Source organism: Struthio camelus, chromosome 5 (genome assembly GCF_040807025.1).
Source record: "Struthio camelus isolate bStrCam1 chromosome 5, bStrCam1.hap1, whole genome shotgun sequence".
Taxonomy (NCBI): Eukaryota; Metazoa; Chordata; class Aves; order Struthioniformes; family Struthionidae; genus Struthio; species Struthio camelus.
Genome location: NC_090946.1, coordinates 63,828,514 through 63,856,165, shown reverse-complemented (window position 1 = coordinate 63,856,165; position 27,652 = coordinate 63,828,514). Strand labels below are relative to the sequence as shown.

The following is a 27,652-nucleotide window of genomic DNA, read 5'->3' as shown; positions in this document are numbered from 1 at the left end:
AACCTATTATTCCAGGAAACTCATTTTAGTGTGAAACACACAAGCTCCCAGCTCAGGAGCATTTTATCTGTAAAGACAAATGGGCATTTTCTCATGTTGAGAAAAACTCAAGTCCTGAAACGTATGGAAGAATAATTGTTAATTGGAGAATCTAGGAAAGAGGAAGAAAGAAAAACTACGAGAGGTTTTTTTTTTTTTTTAATGCAAACATTTAGGTGTAAATTCCCTTTTAACACCAACCCCATACTTCCATGTTTCAAAGGAACTCTTGGCAGAGCTGAAGCATGGAAAGGAATATTTTTTCAGATGACTCTGCAGAAAAGGTGCGTTACTTTTTTTCCAGAATCTCAGCACTTATAACTAATTGTAATATCGTGAGAAAGGACACAGTAAGTGCTGAAATTCTCCTCTTCTGCTCCAATAACTAAGTGAATGAAAAGGAGCCTAAGCAAAGTTAATTGTAATCCTAAACACAATTAATTACTGACTGGCTAGCTGCTTCTCACTAGCATTATGTTCACTGTAGATTCTTACAGATAGGTGCGGCAGGATGTAAAAAAGCTGAAGAAACAAGCAGATACACATATGCTTGACTAAGAATCACGTTCTGTTGTTCCTCTTCTATTTCCCTTGCTCTTTTGTTTTAAGCTTTTTAAGTTTTAAGCTTTTTCAGAATTAACGTATCACAGATACTTACGTTTGACGCTGGTCAGCCTACTTCTGGGCACTGAACAGTCTACAGCTGCTGAAAGTATGAAAAAGAATAAACGTGAGTGATTCAATATAGATTTATTTATAAGCATTTGTGATGGTTAGAACAAAATGACAGTAAAACAACACTGAACACAGATTAATGCAATTAGAACACAGACGTTTTTCTGTATTTTAAAATATGCTAGCTCCATTCTGTGCATTTAAAGTATTAGACTGATATTAATGTAGTCAGAAAATTTTAGAAATAGAGACAGACATTAGCGAAAAATATAACAAGAAATATTTGAAGGAAGAATTGCTACTTAAATGAAGATTCCCTATAAAAGATTTCTATAAATTATATTTTTCAAAGACAAAAATGTAAGTGCTGACTGCATTTAGATGCATACCTGAAGATACTGACTATGTTAGAGTGGCAGAGAAACAACAGTATGTTGACTCTAAGCGTACCAAAAGCCCCAATGTACCCGTCTTTAAAGCAGACTTTAGGAAGGGAAGATATGAGGGGGAAGAGAATCAGTACAACCATCTCCAAAAACCTTTCTCTGAAAATAACTAGAAACAGACCATAAAATGTCGTGGGAGGCACTAAAAAAAAAAACACTTATCTCATATCATGCAAACTTTAATGAATTTAATTTAAACGTCTGGGATATCCTGTCAAGCCCTAGCACTAACATTTCTGGGACTGAAATTCCCAGGACTAGCTTATGCCATGAAGAATGAGATTAGGCTGTGAACTGTGAAGTAAACAACGTTGAAAACTATCTACAGTCTTTTCTTACTACTGCACATGATATTGAATTTTCTAAATACAGTACTTAATGCTCCATATATGACCTTAAAAATTAATTTTGACTATAATACAGTTTATTTTCAGTTCTAGCACTAACAATGGGGAACTATCAATCCATAAGGGAATAACTACACATTTCTAAGTCCAAATAAATTTTGGGCATGATCTTGATATAATTAAGAAATGTGCAAAGTTTTCTTTTAAATTTGTAATTGTAACCTCTTTGTTAAAAAAAAACAAAAACAAAAACAAAATTGTTTTAGAAGCACACAGCAGTTGACAGGTATTTTAAGCTGCATTTTTATTAAAAAATTTTCTGAATTCGACTACTTGATTTTCAGCAGATCTACACTGAAATCTGATCTGACATTCCCTTTTGTATGCAAAAAACCCCACCGCTATGTAGCCAGCACTGCTCATCTCCTCAAATCATACTTGCTTTAGGCCACTGTGGTGTATATATATAACATACAAAAATACAGACCTTTAATGACCACAGAAATTAGAAGTGCTGCTTGATCCTATAGACACATTGAACTGTGAATACTGGCATCTCATAACAGCAGAAGAGAAGTTGAAACTTAATTTTAATGTCATTCTGTAATTACTTGGAGGCTAATCAAGGCAAAAAATTGTGAAACAATAGCTCCTTAGATGCAATGTTATTACCCTAAGTTTTTAACTAGCTTCAACTCACATATTAGAAATATACTACTAATGGTGTCCATGCCAAACCTGCAATTTGCAGGTCTCCCACCAAATTAAGAAAAAGAGAACTGGAAATAACATATACAAACCACAAAATGACCACAAAAGTGGTCATTCGTTTTAACATGCATCCTCTTAAATCAAATAAAGACCATTGTTTGCGTTATCTTCTTGGTTTAATTTGAAATATATCAAGTTCTAGTGATTATTAATAACTGAAAATCATCTGTCTTGTTATCGTACTGTGATAAATACAAATCAGGGAGGCAAGAAAGAAAATGAAGTCTTGAATTCTTAGCTCATAAGGACCAATACGTAACTGCAGTACTATGGAAAGGCAAAGGTTGACTACCTTCTGTGACTACCTTCTGATTATAAGGTGAATTTCACAACATACATCCATGAATCCTTACCTTACCCTAAACAAAAACAATCTCCCTGAAATCTCTCATGTGTATACTCCGCTGTTAGAGGAACACTAAGTTTTACTCAACCTTAGGCTCTCCAGTTTCAGGTTTCATAATACTCATCTTTCAATAATATATAAGTAACTTCTAACATTAAAATATACACAAAGAATAACGTACATTTTTAGTGTTGAATAATACAAATTAGTAACAAGTTATTTTCATTTACAAACACACAGGGGTAATTTTCAAAGTCCATAACACTTACTAGTGCTATTGATTGCAATATGAACTGATGATCATGAGCATCTTCAAAATAAAAACAAAACACCGATCTGAGTTTAACTGAAAATGTTCTGCTTTATTTCTAAGATAAATTCTGTATGGTTGCTATCATGACTATCTCCAAGATTTTTACTTCAGCATATTATTTCATAGTAGTACTACAGCAGAGTGAAGAGAATACAGCACAAAATACCTTGAAATTAAAGTAGTAACTCTGGCAGCGCTTAAAGAAAAAGGTTTTCATACAAAACTTCTAAACCCAATAATACAAAAGGCATTATTAAGCAGCAGCTATGTCTCCTTGCTGCTATCAGTCTGTGTACAAAACGGCAAAAAAACTAAGCATTCTACAATCTGGTCCATTCCCTGTTAATACGAGCCTATTCTGAAAGAACGGGCTAAATCTTGGAGTAGCGGGTTCATATATGCGCATTTTTACCTTTGGCTGAAAGGATTTTGTTATAATGAAACATCAGGTGATCTCTGATCAGGTACTGGTTGGTTAGACTTTGTGAGGAATCAATGCAGAAAGCTACAAAATTAAAACATATTTGAACATTATAAAGACAGGTATAGGAATACCAAAATTTTAAACAATTAACTGCAATTCAAACCCAAAGTCAGGATTTCCAATAACAGCTGGATAGATGTCAATCACCATCAGAAAACGTAAGACAAAAAACCCCTGAAAATGATCTTGCTCATGAGTTTTATCCTGCCAACATTAAACATGACAAGTAGCCAGAGGAAAATTTGCTTTCCTAAGACCAATTCCAGCATCACACTTCTGAAAGACTGTCATGCATGCTTTCATTCCTGTATGTCATCTCTTCCTGCTCCCACTGGTTTAAATCTAGCTTTAGTTCTAGACCACTTTCCTTCTACCTGTGCAAGCTCACTGTCCAACTCCAAAGAAATCACTGCGCGCTTAAGTTCTTTCTTCAATGGGAGTTACTTTTCTTTCTCAGCTAGTATCGTATGAAGCCATCTTATCTCCCTTTTTCTCCATTGAGCCATTAACTCACAATAAACAGCTAAGGAGCAGTTGGACTACGAAAATGTCAGTATGGAAACTTCCCGCTTCTCCATTCTACACTCTTCCGAAAAATGTGTCTCAGGTGACGTTATGGCATATAAACATATAGTAGCCCATTTCCACTACTGACTATAAAGCTATATGTTTAACTAGACGGCTTTTTAAAAAGCAGTAACTTGATACAGTCTAGCTAACATGTGACATATATTTATATATCTTGCTAATGATTTCTAGCTAGCCACAGTTAAGGCAGACTCGTTCTCAAGTCATTTCAGTAAAGCACACTAAATGTAAGTACAGCAATTGAGACCAATACAAAGATTTTTATTATACAAAGATTTTACATCATAAAAGGAATGAATTCACACAAAAGCATCCATGTCAACCTTATTATGAAAGGATGCGTGTTACTTACCATTACTCTTAGTACTTAAGTGTCCTTTAAATGGACTTGCTGGACCACATCTGGGAATGACAACAGCTGGGTGTTCACTCACTTTAACAAAATGTCAGAGAGTTAGAAAAGAGAAAAATACATATTTTGGCAGACAAGAGAAAGCAGAGAATCTTTCCCCAAAGAACTCATGAATGATCGTAGAGGACCTTTCCTGTAGAAAAATAAACAGATTCAAGTGTTATATTATCACTAAAATATAACACTGTAGTTAAGTAACTTAATCCGAATACCAGCGTATGACTGTAGTACGTCCATTGGTTTGTAGAATTAAACAGCAGAATAGACCATTAGATCACTTCAGTTTGAATTTTACATTGGCCATTAAATTGCACAGAGATACAGCCTAAGTTATGCACCTGTGCTAAAGTTGAATTTGTTTTCAAGTTTTATTGATATAATTTTATCACTATGTCAAATGACTAATACAAAAAGTATTCTCTATGCAGACAATGATTGTGGTTAGTATTATACTAAAATTTGAGTTTAATATTTTGAAAGAAATCAATTATCTTTGTGTAAAAAGCTATCCTATCAATGAGAACTGTCTATTTCAAAAATTCACTGTTGTTAACGTAAGAAGAATTTGGTTTGCTATTCAACAACTCTACGACAAGTGCAGGTGCTGACAAAATTAATTAAATACCTAGTTGTTCTGAGAAATAAAAGAATAGGAATCAGAGGCTCCGCATCTCCTCCTCGAAAATAAACGCTGCTGCGTCAGGCTCACAAGCACTGTCTGTTGTGCAACCTATGATCTAAAAATCTCCACCCAATTTAATTAAGATTCTGCACAATTTTTAGAACAAATCTTAGAACATGAGATAGATATTTGTATTACTACAGCCATGCCAAAAGACAAGCATGTTCCTGGCACACACTTTAAAAAGCCCCGTAAGTCCTCTCTTTCGTGGTCTCTTACCTCCTGCATGCCCAGCACCTGTTTTCCACGTTCTTTCCCATTTTCCACTGTTATATAGTAAGTGATATAATGCTACTATAACTATATACGTAACATAGTGTCAGACTATTAATTAACAGAGATTGTAGTAAAATAAATTATTCCTTTAATAATCTTTTACACTACTTTCCCCAAAAGCCTTATAAGAGAAGTGTAGTGGTTGTACTAAATTTCAAGTGACTAAGATTAGTTAGGGAAACAACACAATCATAGCTTGTTTAAACCTTAAGGATCTTTAGAAAATAAATAAAATGAAAATCAGTAGCGTACATGAAAGGTTTTAGCGCACTTTCTCGGGGACCCTGTTGTCAAATGACACTAAATGTGAATCAGAAAACTCAGTCCCCATTCTTATAAAGCACAACAAATTATCAAGGTGATCTTGAATTAGTATGAGGATTTCACACTTAGAAAAGCCAGCCTTTATATAGCATGGGCTTGTGAGGCTTAAGTACAGTAGAGCCAGCATCTACAATAATAGTGCTCCCACTACTTTTTGCTGTGGATGTTCCAGACCAGGAGTAGGAAAGGGATAAGAAAAAAAAAAATGAAGAAAAATGATATGTAGATTTTGTTTAATCCCATCCTACAACTTTTTTTTTTTTTTAAATCTTTATGCCATTTTCTCTGTTCTTCAAACAGAAAGGACAACATTCCTGCTCCTGAATAACATTTTAAATTCCCCTTATGGTACAATCCCTCCCTAATCTCTACTTGTGATTTCAACATACATAGGGATAAACAGTACTAAATTAATTTTTTTTTAAATATTAAAATTCCAAACATCCAACAAAAAATTACCAAGTTTAGACTAACTGTCTTCACAATGATTGCAAACCTATCAATAACGGCTTTCTTTCTTGTTTAAATATTGTGTTTATCTAGCATTATCTATTACATTTGAGTGGTGCCCATTATCCAACTGGCTATTCACAATGAAAAGCACAACTTCCTAAGGTTAGACTAGCCACATGTTTGAAGAATCTAAGTCTTTGGGAGGACTTAAATCTTAGATTATAAACGTTTTGGCAGCTAAAATAAAAAAAATGAAAGATCGGTAGAAGTCTCTGTAAAAGCTAGAAATCTAGATTAGAGCAGACATAAATATCCGATTCTCTTCAGGTAAGCTACATGCCTTTAGCCTGATTTAAAGTTGATCAAAAATGCTCAGAAATCTGTTGCTCTTACCGTCTTCAGCTGGGGATATACATATGTCTGTACAGAGCTGCTGAAAATTTGGGTGATTTTGAATTTTCTGAGTACTACCAGCAGATGGCACACGGATAAACTGTATCAAATGAACTATTGCATGTTATTCTTTTAGACCTTTACTATAGATCTGTATCAGACTTAAAAATAAAAGCAAGCCCTCTCCACTGCCGACATCCTGCATCATCATTTCATAGGCAAGAAAAAAAGTCAGAAAGGGTAAGGAGAGAGAACTATTTTGCAGTCTCCTATGAATATCTGGATTGTGGACAGAGCAGAGATCGCTCACAAGCTATGCAGAAACATCCAATCTACAAAAATCCCCAATCCACTGGAAACCAAACACCACTTGTAAAAAGCTTACGGTCCTTGCACAGACACTTAGGCCTCCCACGCTATGTCCAAGACCTGAGTTCCTCCTACCTGCCATAATTTCTGTGCCACGGAGGAAGGATTTCACGTGCTTTCCAACCCAACTCCTATGAATTGCGGGACGCTCAGTCCTTTTACAGGTATCTTTGAAACTCTCTAAGAAGTAACTCGGCCATTGCAACAGTGACCCATTTGCCAGGAAATGGAGGCCCTTGAATAAAAGTTTTCCTGAACACTCCGATTCTAGGAAGCCCTTGAATTGCCAGGGTCACGGCCACCTTAGCACCCAAACATGACAAAGGCTTTTATGCCATTAACAAATGATACTTTCTTGCAGTTTAGAACACTGTGTCACCAGGGAAAAGGCGTTTTGTTTTGTTTTCAGTTGGATCCTGGTCATTCTATCCTGGCATACTGTACATGTTATTACAGCTTCAATCAGGGAACAGAACAATCTTTAATTTAAAGTATTTCCATAAACAGCACTTGTGAAGGCGGCTTCCTGTGGGGCTCCCGTGATACCCCACGGTGCTTCCTCCTACAGTATCAGCCTCTGGTGCTAAATAATACGAATGAAAATTTTGTAAACTTTTCCATCAAGGAAGGCATCAGAGTCTCTCTTTCTGACAAGCACTCGTTTTCACAAAACTCATAGGAAATCTGTCACAGAAAAAGGCCTCAAAGATACTAATTTGGCTGAAATAACGCTTAATGCCATTGAATAAAGAGACAGAGAACACATCACAAATAAACCTTCAATTTCTTAGGATCCCAGGCTGTTTTCATGTAGACATTCCATCAAAATTACTATTTCTACATTAAATTCAACTTATACTATCCTCCACAAGTCTAAAGTATATCACAGCTCTTTATACTGCTATATGTTTACAACGAAGACAGAAGCTGCTAATGTCAGAGGAGAACCTGGAGGAGCTGGTATGTGGGGGATACGTGATGTATTTTACTGTTTGTTCAAGATGATTGAATTGAGATATAAAGTGTTAACGTTTGAATAGTAATCCTCAGACTCCAGTCGAACAACAAGAGAGTTCAGCTGTTTCACAAACAGAATTTCAGGTTTTCTGCCGACTTGAGCGGGTGTTTGTTTAGTTCCAGTTTGTTCGTTCAAAGTTATCTGCACAGTAGCAAAAAACAAGACCTACGCTGAAGGGTTAGATAACATGAACAGAATTCTAAAGGAGGAGGCGACATTTTCAGCATATTACATAGTTACCAAATATATACCTGATAAAATGACAATAATAAAGCACTATGCTTAGAACTCCTGGACAGCTAAGGGAGTGCAGGTGTACTGCTGTAGGGCTGTGCGCACAGTCAGAGTAGCACGCGCTTTGCCTACTTGATCTCTCTTTTTTTGTTTTTTTGCTTTTTTTCCAAATCCTCTCAGGCAAGTGAGAATTTTTTCAGTGAAAGCTTTCCTACTGATTTTGATGGGCTTGAGATACGCTCTAGAAAAATAAATTATTTGGGAATAGGATCACTTGTCTGAACCGGACTTAGCAGAACTCATCCCAGTTCCTGCAGTACTGGAGCATCTTCAGCAATAATAAAGTTTCCCGACTAAAATGGACGTTTTCTACTTCATGTAATAAAATAATCTATTTTAAACCCTGAGGTCACAAATTTAAGGTGCATGTAAATATACTTCCAGAACTGGACTGAAAACTCTTCAAGACCATTTCACTTAATTTAGGAAATTATGTTCTGAGATTTAAACCAGATAAGCTGAAAAGTCTAATGGACACCTCCCTATCTTTGATTTATCAGATACGTAACTGCAACATCGCTCCATGCATTTCACCAGCGTGGGCAGCGTGGACTATCCACACTACCTCTGTAACACCAGGCTTCTCATATTGTGTGTTCTTCTAAAGTAGAGCGAGCAAACAAAGTAGATAATAATAATAATAATTAGATATTTTAGTTCCTTATTAACGCTTGTATTTCTTCCTTTTGTAGGCTTTCTCTGCAAGTGTGGGACACTATACAGGGATAAAGGGAAAAATGAAAAAAAGAAACCTTTCTCAGTTTCCAGTTGGTCCCCAAGCTAAGTAAGAATTACATTATTCCAAAGACATTCTTAAGATATTATGTCAAAATGATGTTTTCACTTTCCTTTAAAAATGCATCCTATATTACCTTCCTATTTTACAGTCTTATAAATCATCAGAATTGGTGGTTTGTATTTGTTACTTTGTTTCCTATTGCTTTCTTCCTATTAGCAGATATACATAATTTATAGAAATTATTTTTCTACAAAGCCATTTCAGATCTGCAACACAAATTTGTACTGGAAACAAGCCCAGTCTTTCATTATAGTGTTCTCATAGCAGGGATTTGAAACACAAGTATTAAACTTGCTATTTTTACAACAAACCACAATTTCAGCTATATTAAGTCAAAAAAAGCTGAAAAATTTCAATCAGGCTACACTTACCCACCAAGACTTGTTATTTAAAATATAATCCACTAAAAATAGAGACACCATAGGTGGGACATCAGATACAGGAACGCAGATCCAGCACTACACGCCACCAAACCTCCACTTAACTGTGCAGAGAAGCGTAAGCACTACGTTTTCTTATGAGCAGCACTAGATTTTCGACAGGATTCAAAGCATCCTTAGTTAGCTCCAGGTGGATTCAGACCTCAGGTCTGCCCAGTAGTTTCAGAGAAATGTGCTCATCACTGAGCTAAAGTATATAACCTTATCTACTGTTATATATACCCTTACCCCTATATATAGCTGCCTCCTATACTGTTTTTCCCCGGCTCCAGGATTCTTGCATTCCTGGCTGCACAGTGGCCTCCTCTCAGCTGGAGATGTGTGAAGTGCTTCTGCCTGTAACGGACTAGAATTACAGCACTTGCATGAGATGCAAGGGATGTGATCTCCCTAAGGCCAAGGGCACTGAACCCAAATTTCACCCAAATAGAGTAGCTTTGCAGCTACTCTAGCCACTACACTAAATTAAACATTAAACACTTAGTTTTTAAAGGTTTGGTGCTCTCGTCTCTACCACCATCGACTCTTCTCTTTCTCTCCAATCTCTCAATGCTTTAAAACAAAAAATAGTTAGTGACACATATGTACCCAAGTGAATAATTCAGGCAACTACATGCAGAAGGGGGTTTGTGCTGGGAAGGATGCTCTATCACCCTTTTTCTACTGACTAGTTTAGTAATCTCCTATTCAATACGCTTCCTGCTGTGAATCCATTCTTTTAACTCTGTACACACTTAACAGCACACTACAGCACTAACGCTGTACACATGCTGAGGGGAGAACATAAGTGTTTTAAATCATCTCTGTGAAATCCTAAATGAATTAGGTGTAGTGACAGAAGCTCTTTCAAGCATCTAATCTAATGCTTCTGAAAAGGTCATATTTAAAGGAGTGAAATCAGGACCTGAAATATAGGTTCTTCCATTTTTGGTACTAAGGGAATTTTTAAATATAAGTATCCATTAACTCTTTATACTACAGAAATTTTTGTCCTTATATGAATACAACATGGAAATATATTAACATTGTTGTCTCAAAATGCATTAGGAGATTAATAATCTGGCCAGGAAAATCCACATTGGATTTAAATTTATTTTAAAATTCATTTATACTACCATGATGATATGCTATCATTAAAGATAATAATAATAATAACAACATGATGCTCTGTTAGTAGTATGACTAATAAGGCCGCCTTTCCTATGGATGTGTCTTACGTTTTCCTACTTAGTCTCCCTCAACTTCTTTCAGTGTCCCCAATTTGTACGTCTCCCCTCTTCTGCAGTCATTGCCCCATCACCATTTGGCTGTGGCTGACGAGGTGCTATAGATGTCAGAACTTGACAACTAGTTCCTGGATTATCTACAACGTGGTACTTAACCACCAGCCATCTAGTTGTTCATCCTCTAATGGACAAAAAAGAGAATAAGAGTCTTTCTCTGAATAAGTATGTTAATTTGTTGGGTTTTTTCCTAGCCAGGCACTGATGTTCATACCACTAAGCCTCCTACTTCTCACTCATAACTGTCTCAAGCTGGCTAATGGCTTCTGAACTGGTGTGAGGAGGGAAGAGAGAAAAAGGCTGGCAGGGAGCAGGTACTAACTCTTAGATGTGAAGCTGACTTTAAGGAATTAACTCGAAAATTTATTAAGAATCTACCAGAGGAAAAATATACTCATTATTTCCTAAAATTTCCAAAGCAAAACCTAATTAATAAAGTCCTGAGCTACAATACTCTAATTCTGAAATACAGTCCCATATGTTCCATTTGAATTTTGCATAGGATCATTTGTATCAGTGGCAAAATATTATTTTATCATATGAAATGATGACATTATAATATAACACATCGCTCCCTGACATGTGCACCATAGATAATCTTATAAGCCATTAATTAGATAGGAACTATTAATACATTTTTTATACTGGATTACATAAAAACTCTTTTTTACTTGTACTCTTTATGCCTAAGAGTTAGTTCTCTCAGACCTTTACAGGCTGAAGAAATCTAATGAAGCAGCAGTGTATAGTAGTCTTCAAATATGCTAATAAGTCTTATTTAAAGAAGCAATTCTTGAAAAGTGGTTTTTTTTCCTAGTTATAGGCTTTATTTGACCAATAATGTAAGTTTAGGGTGAAGATTATTGCTCTAGTTGTACTCCAAAGGCAGAAACAAACAGGTGCATCTGTCAGCAGCATTTTTTTTTGACAAAAATCACAGTTAAGTTATCCCCATAACAGGTTGCTCAGGTAGGATCTCTAGAGTTAGCAGCGGCAGCAGCAGTTTCTGATTGTCTAGAAGGTTGTCTAAGAGGCAGTGTTCCAGCTGTTAATCTCTACTACTTTTAAGCAGTATGTATACAACTACCAATACAAATTCCACAGTTTGGAAACCTCTAGCTTAAAGGTAACTAACCAGAGAAGTTCCCTGGACAGTTGTGCTCCTGCAGACGGCACAGACCACCTGCTACCAGATACTTTAACGACTCCTGTGGAATTGGGTAGAAAAGGGTACTGTTATTCTAATGTGCTAGAACCCTAATTCACTACTTGTCATCTTCAGCAACTCAAAGGCCAGAGCAAGCAGAACTTCAGAAAGTAAAGCCCAACACGATCAACCTACGTGCTGGTTTCTACTGCATCAAGAAACTCAGCATTATCTCTATCTAGTCCTGTGAGAAAGTCTACATTGCAATATATAGTGCCAAACCCATCTACAGATACAATATAGCACGTCTATTACATTTTGACGTGCACACACACACACATATATACATGCACTTAGACATGACTATACAGAATGAAAAGTCTTTTTTATTACTATTTGAGCCTACCAGGAAGGTTTTTCCCTCCTGCATTAGCGTTATACCTTCCAACGCCTTGTTGGCGGAACCCTTTAATGCACAGCAGGCCTCACTCGGAACGGAGATCAGAGAAACCTCGATCCAATGCAGAACTTCAGAAGAAGCTGCAGAGTTTAATCTGGAGCAAAACAGCTAATTGGGTTGATAACTTCAATCCTGTTTAGTTTAGCACATGTTCCACTTGGAGCATGCAAGAAGTCCTTAATGAAATGAGACTAATCAGGTACTTAAGTTCTATAATAAATTTAAATTATTTGCTGAACAGCGATGGGATTAGTCACAGTTTAAACTAAGCACAGGTTTAAATGATTTGCTGAACTGATGTTTTACTTTGGTAAAAAGTTAGCGACAGCGATTAACATTCCCCACTTTTCGTTAAAATGCACTATTACGTTTCAAATATAACACCTGAACGCCTTTCCTTCTTTGAAGATAAAACAAAGTGTTTTTCTACTTCCCTGCTGGTCAAAGGCAATTTCAGTTTCTGAAAAATCAAATTAGTACTACCAATTTAATACTCCCATTTAAAAATCTATTTGTTTAAGTGGTATACAAAGGAATATAGAAAAATAAGAAGCTGAGGAGCCACAGGTACGTGTTAATAGCCAGAACTCTTCCAGTTCCCATTCGATTAGGGCAAGGATTTCCTGCAGTGCAAGAAAAAATATGAGTAAGATGCTGGTGTTCGTACACACACAAAGCACTTTCATGTTGTTTTGGAGACTGTGAAGCCTGTATAAATCGCCTAAACATAACGCAACTTCCATGCAACAGTGAGTGATGACTTCCCCATTGCAGTAACATAGAAGTGACACAGATGTGTGCCATTAATTAACAGTAACTGTATGACTTTATTACTGTTCAGATTTGTGCCAATCACTGGTAGTGGGAGTTAAACAGCCTAAAGCAGAAAATTGCGTTTAAACAATAAAGCTGGTTTGGAATTCCAACATTCAAATCATTTAAGGTCATACTATAAACCTGTGACTGTATTAACTGACTCCTGAAATTAGTAAATAATTGGAGGGCTTACTTTACACCTGGAATTAGGGAAAAATATAAAGGATTATCTCTTCAGTATATTTTATGGGGCAAAAACTCTGCCTTACTGAACTTGGAAAGGACCTACACGCAAGCCCTACATATAAAAAAATTCTAATTTTTACTTTTGCCTAGTATTCTCACCAGACAAAACAGAAACCCGGATACAAAACAAGTATAAAATTCCGTTTCTTTCTTAACAATCACAAGGCCAGAGCTGAACAGGAAAGCTGGCCAGGGGTAAACGTGGGCATGAAAGGGAGTATCCCACCTACTCTGTATTAGCTTTCCAGACAGACAGTGTGTGGACACAAGTATCTTACAGAGAGACTACATGTGATGTGTTCTGCCGCTTTTATAAATTGCCTGCAAGCGGTCCACTGGCTATTCTGCCAAGTTTGCTCAGGCACATGGGTCTTCTAAGTTAGCTCACGAGAAGGAAGCTATATCCTCACCTGCACTAATCCCTGTGCTCTGTAGGGATGTTTCCCAAGTGCCTGTGAAGGCAGACAAAGGACTGTATATGCTACTTGCTCTGTGATACCTTCCTATGCAGACAAGCAGCAGCTTCCCATGTAGACAGATAACTCCATCCAACTTGTGAAGTATTTTATACTCTCACATTTGATTTAGCAGGAGTTATTCATGCAAAGCTTGCTGCAACCTGAATGAAATTTTGATCTTATATCCTATTTATTCTCATGCTATGGTCAACTGATACGCAGCATCCTTTTTGACTGTCTGTAAAAGTAAATATTTTGAGAATCAAGAACATGATTTGTCACGAAAAGGATAAATCCATAACAAAACTGTCTTTATACCGAGTAAAAGAACATCTGTGGAGACTATAATAGCAGAAAACTCGGTTGCACGTGATAGTAGGCTTTGCTCTGAATTTCCTGTTTCCATGTGGTATTAGAACTTGTGTCAGAACTCCACTTTGACATCGAACACCTTTTGTAGTGACATCTGCCATTGTCTCCAAAAACCTGAACTGCCACCCCTGAGATGCGACAGGGAAGCGTAACGCTGTCTCGCTAGGCCTGACCCAACACAGCTACTACGTACGGTTCTGACGTTATGTGAATTAGCGCTACTCTTATTATTCACTTTTTACAGCATAAATTCCTGTCTTTGTTTTGCATTACGCATGTTATCATCAAGTTCAGATCTAAAAGTGTTTTAGATATTTTCCAAGAGCTAGAGCCGGAGCCTGCAAACGTTTTCGTATGTTTATGCCTGCTTTTATTACGCAAACGCCCCTAAGACTACTCATGGGAAGAGCACAACAGCAGCCCACAGCCGATTACCTGAGGTAGGGAATCAGCGCCTCGACGCTTTAGAAGCTTTTAATTTTCAACTACACTCCGGCTAAAACCCCACTACAGCAAAAAAAACCACCCTTGAATCTGCATCCAAACAACGTCCAAACGACGTCCTACACACCTGACAAAATCCACCACGCACCACAAACACCAGCGCTGGAGAAGCAGAAAGCTGACAGCGAACGGCACAGAAACCTGGGCCGTGAACAACACGCGGCTCCTCTACACACCGTTCGCGACAGCAGCAGTAAACGCCGGTAAAGCACACACGCACGTTTGCGGCGGTGACTGCGCGCCGGACGGCTGCAGGCCGCGTCGCCCGGCGCATCTACGCGCGGCCGCGACGCTGCGCGCAGGCAGCCGGCGCCCAGGGCCCAGCGGGCGCCAGCCGCGCTGCCGCGGGCGGCGGCTTCCCCCGCCTCACCCACCCGGGCGGGCAGCCAGCGCGGCGGGACGCAGGGAGGGAGGGAGGCTCCGCTCCGCTCTGCGCCGCGCCCCCCGCCGCCACCGAGCCCCCCTGCCCGCACCTCGGCTCCGCCTGCCGCCGCTCTCCATCCTCACCCCCATGCTGCCGGCCCGGCCCGCAGGGGCGGCGCATCGCCCCGCCCTTCCCCGCCGGCGGCGGCGGCGGTGGCGGCGGCGGCGGGGCGGGGCCATGCCGGGCCCGGCGGCCGCAGGGGTTGCCATGGCCACGGGGGCGCGGCGCGGCGCGGCTCCCAGCGCAGGGACGGCCCTCAGGCCCGGTGCTGCCGGGGGCCGCGGCCCTGGCCCGGTGGGGGGGCCGGCCTCGGGCCGGGGCCGCGGCCTGGCCTCCCCGGCCTTGAAGGGGTCCCCACTACACGCTTGAATAATCCGAAAAGCGCTTTTCCGCATGTATTACTGTAAGGCCAGTAACGTGAAGCCCATAGAGCCGGGTCACAAGTGACCAGATGTCTTCTTGAGTGATAGGTCACAGTCCAGCAGCGGTTTGGCTTCATTACTGAAAGGTGCTGTAATATTTAAGCCTTTTCCTTGCAAGGTGACTTGGCAGCCACAGAGTAAAGGAGCGATTTAAGTCAAATTACTCGTTATTTGTAGAAGTGAATGGCAAATAGGCCCTCCCACAGAGCGGGCCCAGACCAGTGGGATGTTGCCCGGCAGAAACTCACTCTCAGGGGCTTTCAAAATCAACAGCACTTTACCAATGGACAACAAAAGTAAACTTCTGAAAAATAGCATTTGATCGTGTCACTGATGACTGTCTTAATGCTGATGAATTTGTTTTTAACCTTTTGAAGAAGTGATAGGTTTGCATTTACTTTTTTCAAATAAACTTTTTTTTTGCTTTAATGTGAAATCTCAGCATTTTTGCAAGAAAATTCTCTCTTTATACATTTAGAGTGAAATTTTACTCAGTGATCAGCCAGGCTGCAGTAGTCACCTACGTATCCAGACACCTCGGAAGAGCCTAAGTGTTGTTGGAGCTGGAGGAAGGAGGTTTGGGAAGAAGAGCTGCTGTAGTTCTGGTTAGCATCTGCATGCACTGTTCAAGGTTCAGCTTTCCAGGAAGGTAACCTCTTGCATTAACGATGAAATTAGAGCTCTCTGAGTCAGTTGTAGCAAATTAGTGTACTTGTTACATCTCAGAAGGGTTAAATATGTATTTGCTCAGTTTCACGGGCAAGAAGCAACTTATGGGAGTCATCGTTCGGTAATTAATCCAAAGAGAATTGTGCAGTTACTCTAATAAAAATGCCACACGTTGTATTTGCTAAGAGGTTTTTCTGCTTGCCAGTAGGAAGTTGCTTCATTTAAATGTTCTCACTTCAACATGAGTTATTGCAGAGGTGTGCAAAAGGATTTTAACTGCAAAATGGACATTTTACCTGTTGATAATTCCTATTTACTATTTAGAAGTGATTTTTGATCATAGACATGTTCATGCTGGATGAAGCCTGTGGTTTGTCTAGCCCAGTACTTTGCATGTAACAGCAGCATGTGCCATATATTTCACAAAACCTGAATACATTGCTGAAGTCTCTTCATAACTCCCAGCTCTTAGTGGTCAGCCTATGACTTGCCTTCAAAACTTTTTTATTTCCTTTTATAATTTTTGATGTTCCCATTAGCTAAATAAATGGCTAGTACTCTCTGGAACCAACCTTTGTTCTTGGCCTCCACATTATATCAATAATTTCAACAGTCTAATATTGCTTTCTGTAAAATCAACTTTAAATGCAGTTGGTTTTTATTTGCCTGGCAGAGGCGAGAAGAGGAAATGCATGTTGTGGGACCCTGTAGATGCTTGGTCTGTCTTTCTTGCTAGTTTTTATAAAGCGCCTAGTACCGTGGTATTTCAACTCCTATGAACCACAGTGTCATAAATACCTTATCTTTTTGCCAAAGCCAAATCTTTTGATAGCATTTTGTCTTTTTCTCTTATGTCTCTTTTGGATGTGAAGTCAATGATATCGGACAGAGTATCTGTTCTGTTGACTCCTCCATGAAGAACCTACAAATCCAGAAGGCCCCAAATCCAACAGTTCTCATTTTCTTTTCTGTAAAGCAGATTCTTGACTTCCTGTGAAATTGGAAATTTGGGGAAAAGGTCTCAGGAAATTAATTACCTTAGTTCTTGTGTTTAAATGTCTGTTTTAGACTTTTTTTGAAATAATCCAAACATTTGAACCATTACATTATGGAGCTAGAAATTGTCTTAATATAGTTTCCATTTCAGATACCTGAAGATACTGCGGAGAGTGTAAATACATGAGATTCTCACCTCTACGTGGTGTCCTAAGGAATAGTTACGCCATTCTGTACTGGCTACAGCAAGACCATTCTACAGAAGATCCTTTTCTGTTTATGAACTGTTCATAGTAATCCCTTTATACTTTTTTAATACTCTTCTGTTTCATTGTCCCAATGCTGAACTTCAGATTCCTGAATTCTCAGTATACTCTGTGTAACAAGTAATAAGTGGGCTGTTCTGTCTGACCCCAATGATCTTTTTTTTTGTTCCTATGCTTTTTTCACCATTCCATGATTAGAACACCCAAACCTAAGTGAGCGTTTTGAGAAACATGGCAACCGTTCTCCTGGTTACTAGGCAACACTGAAAGAATGTAGCTATGTCTACTAGTTTCCTCTCAATCAGCGGTCACAATATCCTAGAAAGGTCCCAGGTCTGAAATTTTTGAGCTCCAATGACAATATATATCAAAGCTTAATGTATTTCTAAGTGATCTGACTCACATTCCTTGGCCTTTGGCTCCCCTTAACCTCTAAGAGTATATATATGTGTTTTAACTGTAATTGAAAAGTATCACAGATATATAGCAATGCACAAACACATCAAGTCATATTACAGGTACTAAATAAAAATAAGGCTTAACAGAAATTGAATCAGTCCTGATCTTTGATCCATCCACATAAGTAAATAAATAAAAGGAATCACTGCGGAGTCTACCGTTGTCAAGGAAGCAATAACGTTCCAAAACCTGTAAAATTTGTTCTTTCTCAGTTTGAAAAAAAAGAAATGCAACAATGAATGCTGTTGTCTGTTTTCTTTAGCAGGGCATTTTTCCCTGTTTCTTAGGATGCATTACAACAGGAGATGGTTTTGAAATGCATCAACACTGGGTGAGAATGAAACCAGTAGGAATATATTTTGTGAGTCTCATTTGCAGGTATAGATGGACATCTGTCTTTTTCCTACTGCTCCTCAGTCCGCTCTTTAGGTGTCCGGCCCTCTCCCTACCTCACATGGAATGAGACAGTTATCAGCCACTTGAATAATCCCTCTGCTGTGTGTATCATCCAAGTTAGACACCTACTCCCATGGAAAGCTATAATTATTAGTATTCAGCAACTAAACATCATTCTTAAGGGCAAGGTTCTTGTTTATTTTTGTGGTAGAAACAAAATCTTTAGAGAAAAAGATTTCAGAATATGATACACTCCGTTTGATGCCTGCCTCCTCACATTGTTTTACAGTGCATGTCAGACAAAATCTCAGTTACCTTTTCACTTAAGTCAGAGACCTATTAATAATGTCAGAACTCTTTGTTTCTGGAGTTTGGCTTTCTTGGAAAAAAGGTAGTTTGTATGTACACTGAAGAAGTAAAATCTGCACTTTTTTGGAGAGTGTTGGCTTATTTCAAGCAATTCACTTTCTTTTCCCCGTACCTTTCAATCAAATTAAGCCTACATATATAGGCAGAAAACATTTCAATAACGAGATCTGCACATATTCATATAATATTAAAGAGTAGCCCTAAATTCACCACATTGTGTGCTTTATGATGGAAATGAATCTCCTGGGTTTATCTGAGTTTTCATTCAGATCACTGATCCCCTGCGTTTGGCATCAGTGCCCTTTCTGAGGGCGGGTTTGTCACCCCTTCATGCTTGCGGGTACCAGTGTTTGAAAACCCTCCCTGCTGCTTCTCAGCAGGCAGCTGCTAACTTGCAGCAGTCCCCAGCTGGCACATTCAGACCATTAACCTTACAGTCCTTTCTGTTATGACTATTTAGAAAGACAAACGTTCCCCTGCAACATCGGAGAAGGCAATATTTTCTAAATGCATTTAAACAGGCTACCTGAGCAGGTTTTTTGCTAGCTACTTATGAAATTCCTGTGTCAGGCCATTCGAGTAGCTCTCACATAGTGTGAGGGAGAAAAGAAGAGAAAAGACTGAAGTAACTATTGAAATAGGAGGGTTTTTTAAGCATACTTTTGCAGAAGGAATGGTAAGTTCTTTTCTGCCTCATGCTTGGCATGGTGCTGCATGTTCTTTGGGTCCTTTGGTCCTTAGAGTAATCTCACATCATGTGCAGTCTTGAAAAGGCATTGCAATTTTCAGAATGCTCTATGAGTTGCGTGTTCTGATGGAGCTGAAGGCTCTTTCCCATTCTTCATGGCAGCACATTCAGTTATTTTGTTATTGTTTGTATGGCAGCAGTCATCAGAGATTTTTGTAGAGACCAGGGCTCTGCTGGAAAAAATGAGGACAATTAAGAGGAGATGGCCCATGTCTTAAAAACTGTACGGTCTAACTTAATACTCTGTAATTTAGAGTGCAATAAGGGAGCTAACTTCAAGTAGGAGGGAATGTGATAAAGAAGATTAGGGTAATTATAGTAATATATAATGACATACAGTTTCTATGAACACAGTATTAAACTGCCTTATTATTTTTCAACTTAGAAGAAAAAGTCTCCCTTGCAGTATGAATAAATACTAACAAAATCCTTTCAGGAAGCTGTTGTGCAGATGTACTCTCTCTATATATTCTTTTTCTCCTATAGAGATTCTACACAGATTCTTACAATGCGTCTATCCCTGTGGCATAAGAGTGCCTATTTTTGAACGTGGCAAAGAAAAAAACAATTATAAATTGTACAAGATATTGTTCTCTGCTGTAATGTAAAGTCTAGTAGCTGGGGTGACTCAAGATATGCTTATACTTATTCTTACACGCTGTCATTTTCTGTTTATGTACTGTTCCCAGGAAAATTTACAGATAGGAGGCTTGTACATGAAAAACTGTCCTTTATTAGTGCTAACTGCTGAGAGCTGTTCTGTTCTCATTACTTTACTTGAACTATTAGGTATTAAAAGAACGCAGACTGCAATTATTCATAGAATAATTGGAATTTTAAAGGGGAAAAGTCTATGTATCAGATCTCTGTTGTCTAGATCATAAGGAATGTTTCTTCTCTAAGAGATACGCCTATTGTGTCACATGGTAATGCTTACTCATAATAATTACTTAGCAAAAGGAAGAACACTTATTTTGAATTTTTCACTTAATAACAGAAAATTAGGTCTCAAAGTAGACCCATGTAAATGTCACAAGTCCACTAAACTCAGTGAACATATCCTGCTTAGGTCAAGGTGGATCGTCTGTGTCTACCCAGCCTGTGGTAGGCAAACAGAAGAATGTCAGTGTGGCATTCCCTGTGGCCCATCTGCCTTCTTTACACGCAGCTACTACGTGGGCCCTCTGTGAACAGCTGGCTCGTGTTTGCCTAGCCGTATCCATGCACATACTTGAACAAATGGGATCCTATGTACTCTGGAGAGTCTTCTTTAGCTTCACCAAGGTCAAGAGGAGGAATTGTTGAGGGCAGCTTTAGAATTGCATATAAAAGACAATAAAAATATACTCTAATTTGCCACAGCACTTTGATACATTTTCAGTATCTGCATGCCTTTGTGCATGAATGTGAAATACAATTTTAATAGAAATTGGCTGAAATTCCCAACTGGAATAGTTTTTTTTTTTTTTTAGTTAGGTTTAAAAAGGTACTACATTGCATGTATGCTTTCCATACAGGAAGATAAAGAAAACAAACTGAGAAAATCTCTTGCAGATCTTGTTTCATGAGGAATAGCAATTTCTGTCACTTTAACCACTTATGAAAATGTGTGGAAGAAAACAAAGGGCAAGAAAACAGCAGGAAGCAAAACGGAGAGTATGAAGTTTAACTCTTGCAGTGAAATTCTTTACGAGTAATATGTTCTTCAGAATCATTTCATTAATAGTAAAAAAAAGAAAAAGTCACAGAAAGAACTGCAATAAGCAATTCTTTTACGAAGGCTAGGACTTTCCTTCAGCTAAAAGTTATATTCCAAGGAAAACATCTGCTGCTTACTAGATTTGTATGTTGATACTGCCTTCATAAGACTTAAGGAATATTCAAGTTCAATGGATTTAGATAGAACCTGAGTTTTACTGTTTTAAAATTTGGTATGCAGACACTTTCCTTTTTTTTTTTTTTGGCCATAAAAAGTTGTGTGCATCACAAAAGAGAGTTCAGCTTGATGAATTGTTCACAGGCCCAAGAGTCAAGATGTCCAGGGACTGTTTATAGCTTTGTCAGGGATTTGTGTGATCTTGTGTACACTGATTTGAGCGCCTTAGTATGTTGCAGTCTAAATGACCTTAATATGATTCATGGTTAACAGTAAAAAGGGCGACACTCTGAGAGTTAGTGCACTTGTCTGCATATTTGGGAAGGGTCTTTTTATACTGTTTTCCTCATCAATAGAAATGGAAAAGGCATGTATCATTTTAATAATAAAAACCCGAACTACAGATTGCGTGATATGGATGAGTACTCAGGATAAAATATTTGTCGTTAAAGTAAGGTCACTGAAGCCAGTAGGAAACAGGCTGCTTTTTAATATTAAACATCAATATCTGTGGCTATTAAAGAGTAATGTAATGAAGTATAGCAATTCCACGCAAGACTAGAAGGGGTTAAATTTACTCTCAGCAAGTGAATCAGTTATGGAATGTAGAAATAAGAAAAATAAGACTAGGATAGAAAGAGGTCTTTTCTCCCATCATGTTTTCTTTAATGACAGACAATGACATCATACAAATCTCTTCCATAGACTACTCAAGCTCTATCTTGAAAGTAGTATGCTTTTATTCTTGCAGCCCTATTTAAATGTTTGCTCAATAATTTAATTCCCCAAATGGCTAGAAACCTTTAAATTCGTGATCAGTGTATACTCAGTTGAGGTTGTGCCAGTATTAGTCTCTATTCTGAATAAGTCTTGATGCTCTTCTATTTTGTTCTTGTAGGCTTCCCATTCCCTTAATCCAAGTAGCTTTTTTCTTCATCTGTTCTAGTGAGATGTCTCCTAGAAATCTTTACCTGATTGATATAAACTTTCGTTTCCAAGACTTTCACAGTGATGGCTCATAGTCTTCCTGCATTCAATTAATATTCTCGTATCTTTCACTATTTTTCAGAATTTACAGTGAAAGTATCAAAATTTTTCCAAGATTGGTCTTCAAGGGGCACAACAAAGTAACCACTCTTCAATCCTTGTAATTAACCTATCAAGAAACCTGTTATGTTTCTCTTTTAGCTAAGTTTATGCCCCCCCTCACAGTTCTTGTATTTATTTTCATCTTCTGCACCTTAAATAATGATTTCCCATAAGGAAAACACTTATTGTGTCAAACACTTTGTTGAAACATAGGTAGATTAGGCCCTCTGTATTACACTTGTTTGAGAAGTTAGTTATAAGAAAAAGGTATTGAAGTAGTGTGACACAATCTATTGTTGACAAAAAACTAATATATTTTATTTCACTTTGTATTTACTTCCGTGCTCTTGATTCTGGCTTCCTTTAAAGCATGTTCTAACTCCTTGAACAGTGTGGAGGCCAAACTAGTGGGCTTATCACTGCCTGGATCATTTTCTCCTCCTTTTTAGGATACAGATACTATGTTCACAATTTTCCCATCATTTGGTACCACCTTGGGCTTGGTAGTTCACTTATGGTGAGCCATGTTGTTCCTCTCCTATGCTATTCTTTTTTCCTTCTTTCAGCTTTCTCAGACTATGGAAGAATTTCTGGTGAAGCTTCATGTGGGCTAAGCTCTTTCTGTCTGATCTATGATGACTGATATCCTTATCTTCATCTATAAAGAGTTGAGACACTTGGCAACCACAAAGCAACATGCTTTTCAGTAAGTACCCAGAAAACTCTACATTTATGCCACGAGTTACAAAATTTTAGCAGTTTCTTTGCACTTCAGCAAAAGTTATGGGGAGGGAATTGTTATCCACTCCGCTGATGTTGAAGCTGTAGCAATTTGATTCTCAATGGTGTTTGATAGTCACATCTCTTAAGTCTAGGGATTGAGGAGATAGCAGTTTAAGACATATAAGTTACTTAATTTATTAAAGCTTAAGGCAAGCTTTAAGTGACTTCAATTCTTGGATTTCACAATGATGTTAACCATTTTTAGAGGGAAGAAAATATCTGCGGAAGGAAGATAACATAAAACAAAGCATTTACGTTCAAAACAAAGTGGAGGTGAAGACAAGACTCCCTTTCAGACCTTTGTCTTCGGATCTGCAGATGTGGAGATATATTTTCTTTGTTATTGGGGAAAAGGCTGAGGAAAAATTGGTTATTTTTGTATAGTTTAGACAATAGCACAAACCTTTCATTTACAAAACAGAAAAGAGGGCAGGGGTAGTTCAGCCATGTCAAGCCTGCTGCTTTATCTTTGTCTGCAAGAAAAATGATTGCAGTTTCATTTTCTGAAATTCATTTTTTTGGCCACCGATAATCTTATTTTCATTTGAAGATTTCAGTGATTTCTTTCAGATCTTTGTAGAATCTGAGGATTACATTACTTGTAGGGAGCTCAGGTCATTGTATTGTGGCTGCTGCGGTGTCACTGATTTGAAAATTTGATTCTCCAGAATAATGAAACATATAGCTATATAGGTTTACTTTCAGCTGGAAAACTGAGAGTCAGTTCCCATGGCAGCCTCTCCGGCTCTAAAGATGCTATGGTCTGTTAGACTGTTGTGTATCCAATGTTTGCAACAGCTGGATTTCCTCCTCCTACTATATGTGAATCATAAAAGAATGTTAACAAAAGGAAGTTGACTGCCTTGTATTACTTATCCTTAATTAATGAATGAGGAATGTGATGGTTGGGGATAAAATAGGCCAAAAATAGATCCTTGGTTTAGTAACATGATTTGTAAAGTCAAAACTTAAATATTATTCATTTTGGAAAGTTTCATGACAAACAGCCATAAACTTAGAGAATTTTCGTACACAAAGCGCCTATTTACTGTATCTCAGAAGCTGTTGTTTGGTAAACATATATTTTTAAAAACAAAAGAAGATGATCTTGTTTAAATATCTATCCAAAATCTAAGTGAAACAGAACAAAATCAAGTCCTAGCTGCCACGAAGATGTCATACCTCTGAAGCAGTGAAAACATGCTTAGGAGTCAAACATCAAATGTCACCTCATTTGCTTTAAAGTGTGCTACAGCTTATGAGAGTACTGATTTCAGTCCTTCAGTGAGCGTCTCCTCAGAGAGCTGAGGAAACAATAGGATTCTAGCTTTTCTGTAGTTTGCCTTGAATATATGTCTTTACCCAGTTATCAGAGAAACCGCTTTACTATGTGAAAAAGCATAGAAAATAATGCAAGAAAGTTTTTTTTGTAATTAAATAAAGTAACAATTGATCCTTAATGAAAATGTCTGTGTTTCATCTGGTTTTGGCCACTGCTCTTCAAAAAAGATGGAATAAAGGTTGAAAAGACAGAAAGAATTATGTGAATGAGAAAAATGAAGTTGACATACAAGGATAAATTGGCAGGTATAGATTTCTAGGATTAGATAAAATGAAAATTAGAGAGCCTTTATGATTTGTTCTTTTTGAATTGTCACATGTACAAGAATGAGATATTAGTTGTAATTAAAGGATGATGTTATATTGCTGGAAGGTAATATAACTTATACTGCTTTATATATACTGAAAATACTGCTTTATAACCCGAATAGTCAGCTTATATAATTCATTGATCTTTGTGGTAACTGAGAGGGAGGGTGGTTTTATGCATAGCAAATTTTGTATGGAATGAACTTCTAGAATAAGAGGTATATTTTTGCAAAACAAAATGATAGCAACAGATACATATGCCTTGATTCTTACATTATTTTTTTAACAAGAATGCTGTTCAGTATACCAGTTTGGGATCTTACATCATAAAATTATCCTCTTTTTGTGACTAAATGGTTGGCATTTGGAGAATCTCATTTTCATCTTTCACTCTATTCAAGATTCTCATGAAATCAGATGAGATGCTAGATCATTCTATGCACCAATTACCTCATCTGTAAATGGCCATAATAATATTTATTCTAAAAGGTTTCCATGATTCACTTTTCCTACTAGACTGTTTTCAGATACTCAGCTGGAGATGCTAAAGAAAATAAAATTAGCTGTATTATATTTCTCCTTGAAATATCAAGTACAGGCATTGGCAAAGGCAAGTTATTGATCTATCTAGCACAGACCTGTAATGGCAAACTTCCATGCTTATTTATATTTTTAGGGGTACGTAATGTTAGTAGAGTCAAATTTCTGTCAACATTTATATAACGATCGCTGCTTGGAGTTCTAGGCTTGGCATTCAGAAAACTTGCAGAGTAAATGCACGCTTCTGTAATATCTCTGAACTCCATTTTTATCACTCTGTGTGTAGATGACGACAGACCTTCTCTCGTTCCGTCTGCTTTCGTTACTCAAAGTGCTTGCCAAAATAGTTGCGTGTTGAGTTCTTTTCTTCCTTAATTGCATTAGTGTGATTACAGTCCTGATGGATTTGATGTTGTTTTTTTAAAATGAAATCCACAAGATATTTAGGAGCCTAACTACCATTGACTCAATTGGAGTTTGTTGCCTAAAATACCTTTGGGAACCGGGGCTACAGTCTTTTATAACTATGAATCAGGACTAACTATTTTGGATTCCTAAAGTTTTGGATGGTCAATTGGAGAGGATTTAAATGGGCGGCTTTTTCTTAGAATGAATATGCAGCACTGTCTGAAAACTGTTTTTCTCAAGGTATCTTCAGCTAGGCGTGGAAAATAACTTGTCACTTTTGAAAGCTTTGGTTCACAGCTGCTGTAAAAAAACAGGCACCAATCCCCAATACTCCTTAGAGTCTCAGGGAAGTTTTCTAAATGAAGGGGAAGTGCTTCCCTTAATGGATAGCCTTGTGAAACTATTTCTTTGTAACAAAAAAAGAGATAGAGTGTTTATGAGCTGTACATGCATTTTGTAGTACTAGTAATTTTGATTTGACTGCTTAACAAGTATGTTATGTCTCTGGGAACTAGAGATTAGCTGCATCCTATTACTCTGTGTACTAAACAAACAGTTTAAAACTACTAAGCAGTATCTTTATAGACAAATATAATGTGAACATGTAAATAATAATAGCAGTTTATATTATGCCTTTCAAACAGAAGAGCCAGGACTTCTATATATTACATACAGAAATAACTGCACCCATTTTAGAGATGTAAGGATGCCTTCCTGAATTACTCCATAAAAGGCTCAAACAATAGGTGCATTCAAAATGTAAATGTATAAAGGAGGCTGCTTGTGGAAAACTTGCTGCTACTAGCTTAGGAAGTTTATGCAGATTGCATTTCTCCAGTCTTCAGCATAAAGACATGTTATGTCAGTACGATGTCCAAAAACTCACATAAGCTCTTCATTGCCTTTGTATTCCCGGACTACAGATAGTCCAGAAGCTTGTTATAATTATATATTGTGGCACATTTCTTGTCACGGGTGCAGAATGAAATGCATGTCACCTGTTGGTTTGTAAGCTGTAGCAGATCAGCTAACTGTGAGAAGCCACAGCCTATCAGTTGATTCACGGTGAGCTTCTCACTTTGCTGAGAGTGTGCCATGTGTGAATAACACTGCAGTCTCTTTCCATGTTATATCTGAGTTGTTGTGATTCCACTATTATCTTCTCCCACCAAATATTCTGAAACAGTTAATGAAAAGGACAAAATGGTCATGAAGGTAGTTGTTGTGGATGGTGATGTTATATAAAGGAATGAATCTAGTCTGCTCATTGCTTTTTCTACCAAGTCCACTAGATTGCACTAATGAGTTTGTATTTATATTTTTTATTCATAGCTATATGTACATGAGTATGTATGATTTGTGTAGAAACTCAGATGGAGATGCACCTAGTGTTGGGCTATGCCTTTTCAGAAATGCGGGAATATTTTTTCTTCCTTGCTAATATATTGAGACATTTTGTCATGAGCTAAGTTTTCTGGCTTATTGTTATAGTTTCTGGCACACTGTTCCTCTAGTTAATATTAATACGTTCAGAACATTGCCCCCACTGTTTCCTACAACAAATTAATAATGTATTGATTTGATTTTACTTGAAACGTCATCTTATTTCAAAGTCATTTTCCCCTGAGAGATCCAGCACTGAAGGTGCCAGTGGCATGCAAGCACAGAGACCTAGGCAATTCAGAGTATTAGTCTTTCCAACAATGGCTAAGCTACTGAGTGTGAAAGTTTGGCTGCAGGCTGGCTGGAAAGATGCATGTCCTGGGCTACAAAGTTGAGGGAAGGTGGGGGAAAGTGTTTGG

General features: G+C 37.8%; 1 protein-coding gene and 1 long non-coding RNA gene across 11 annotated transcripts in view; one reads left to right on the top strand and one right to left on the bottom strand.

The window, feature by feature from the left end:
• Positions 1 to 15,321, bottom strand: part of SPATA7 (spermatogenesis associated 7) — a 46,528-nt gene extending 31,207 nt beyond the window's left edge. For 2 of the 10 annotated variants that reach the window (XM_068946738.1, XM_068946741.1), the window contains exons 1-4: positions 15,229 to 15,318; positions 4,362 to 4,442; positions 3,350 to 3,442; positions 698 to 745 (exon numbers count right to left, since the gene is read on the bottom strand). In XM_068946738.1, coding sequence (XP_068802839.1) covers positions 698 to 745; positions 3,350 to 3,442; positions 4,362 to 4,442; positions 15,229 to 15,268 — 262 coding nt within the window. In that variant the 5' untranslated portion in view covers positions 15,269 to 15,318. Of the gene's footprint in view, positions 1 to 697; positions 746 to 2,893; positions 2,935 to 3,349; positions 3,443 to 4,361; positions 4,555 to 14,822; positions 14,938 to 15,228 lie in introns of those variants that run through there. The other 8 variants (XM_068946740.1, XM_068946743.1, XM_068946748.1 and 5 more) reach the window with 7 other exon arrangements.
• Positions 14,819 to 18,207, top strand: LOC138067509 (uncharacterized). The gene is made up of 3 exons (XR_011141603.1): positions 14,819 to 14,958; positions 16,080 to 16,250; positions 17,418 to 18,207. It is a non-coding gene; the product is annotated as an uncharacterized lncRNA (long non-coding RNA).
• The last annotated feature ends 9,445 nt before the right edge of the window (positions 18,208 to 27,652 follow it).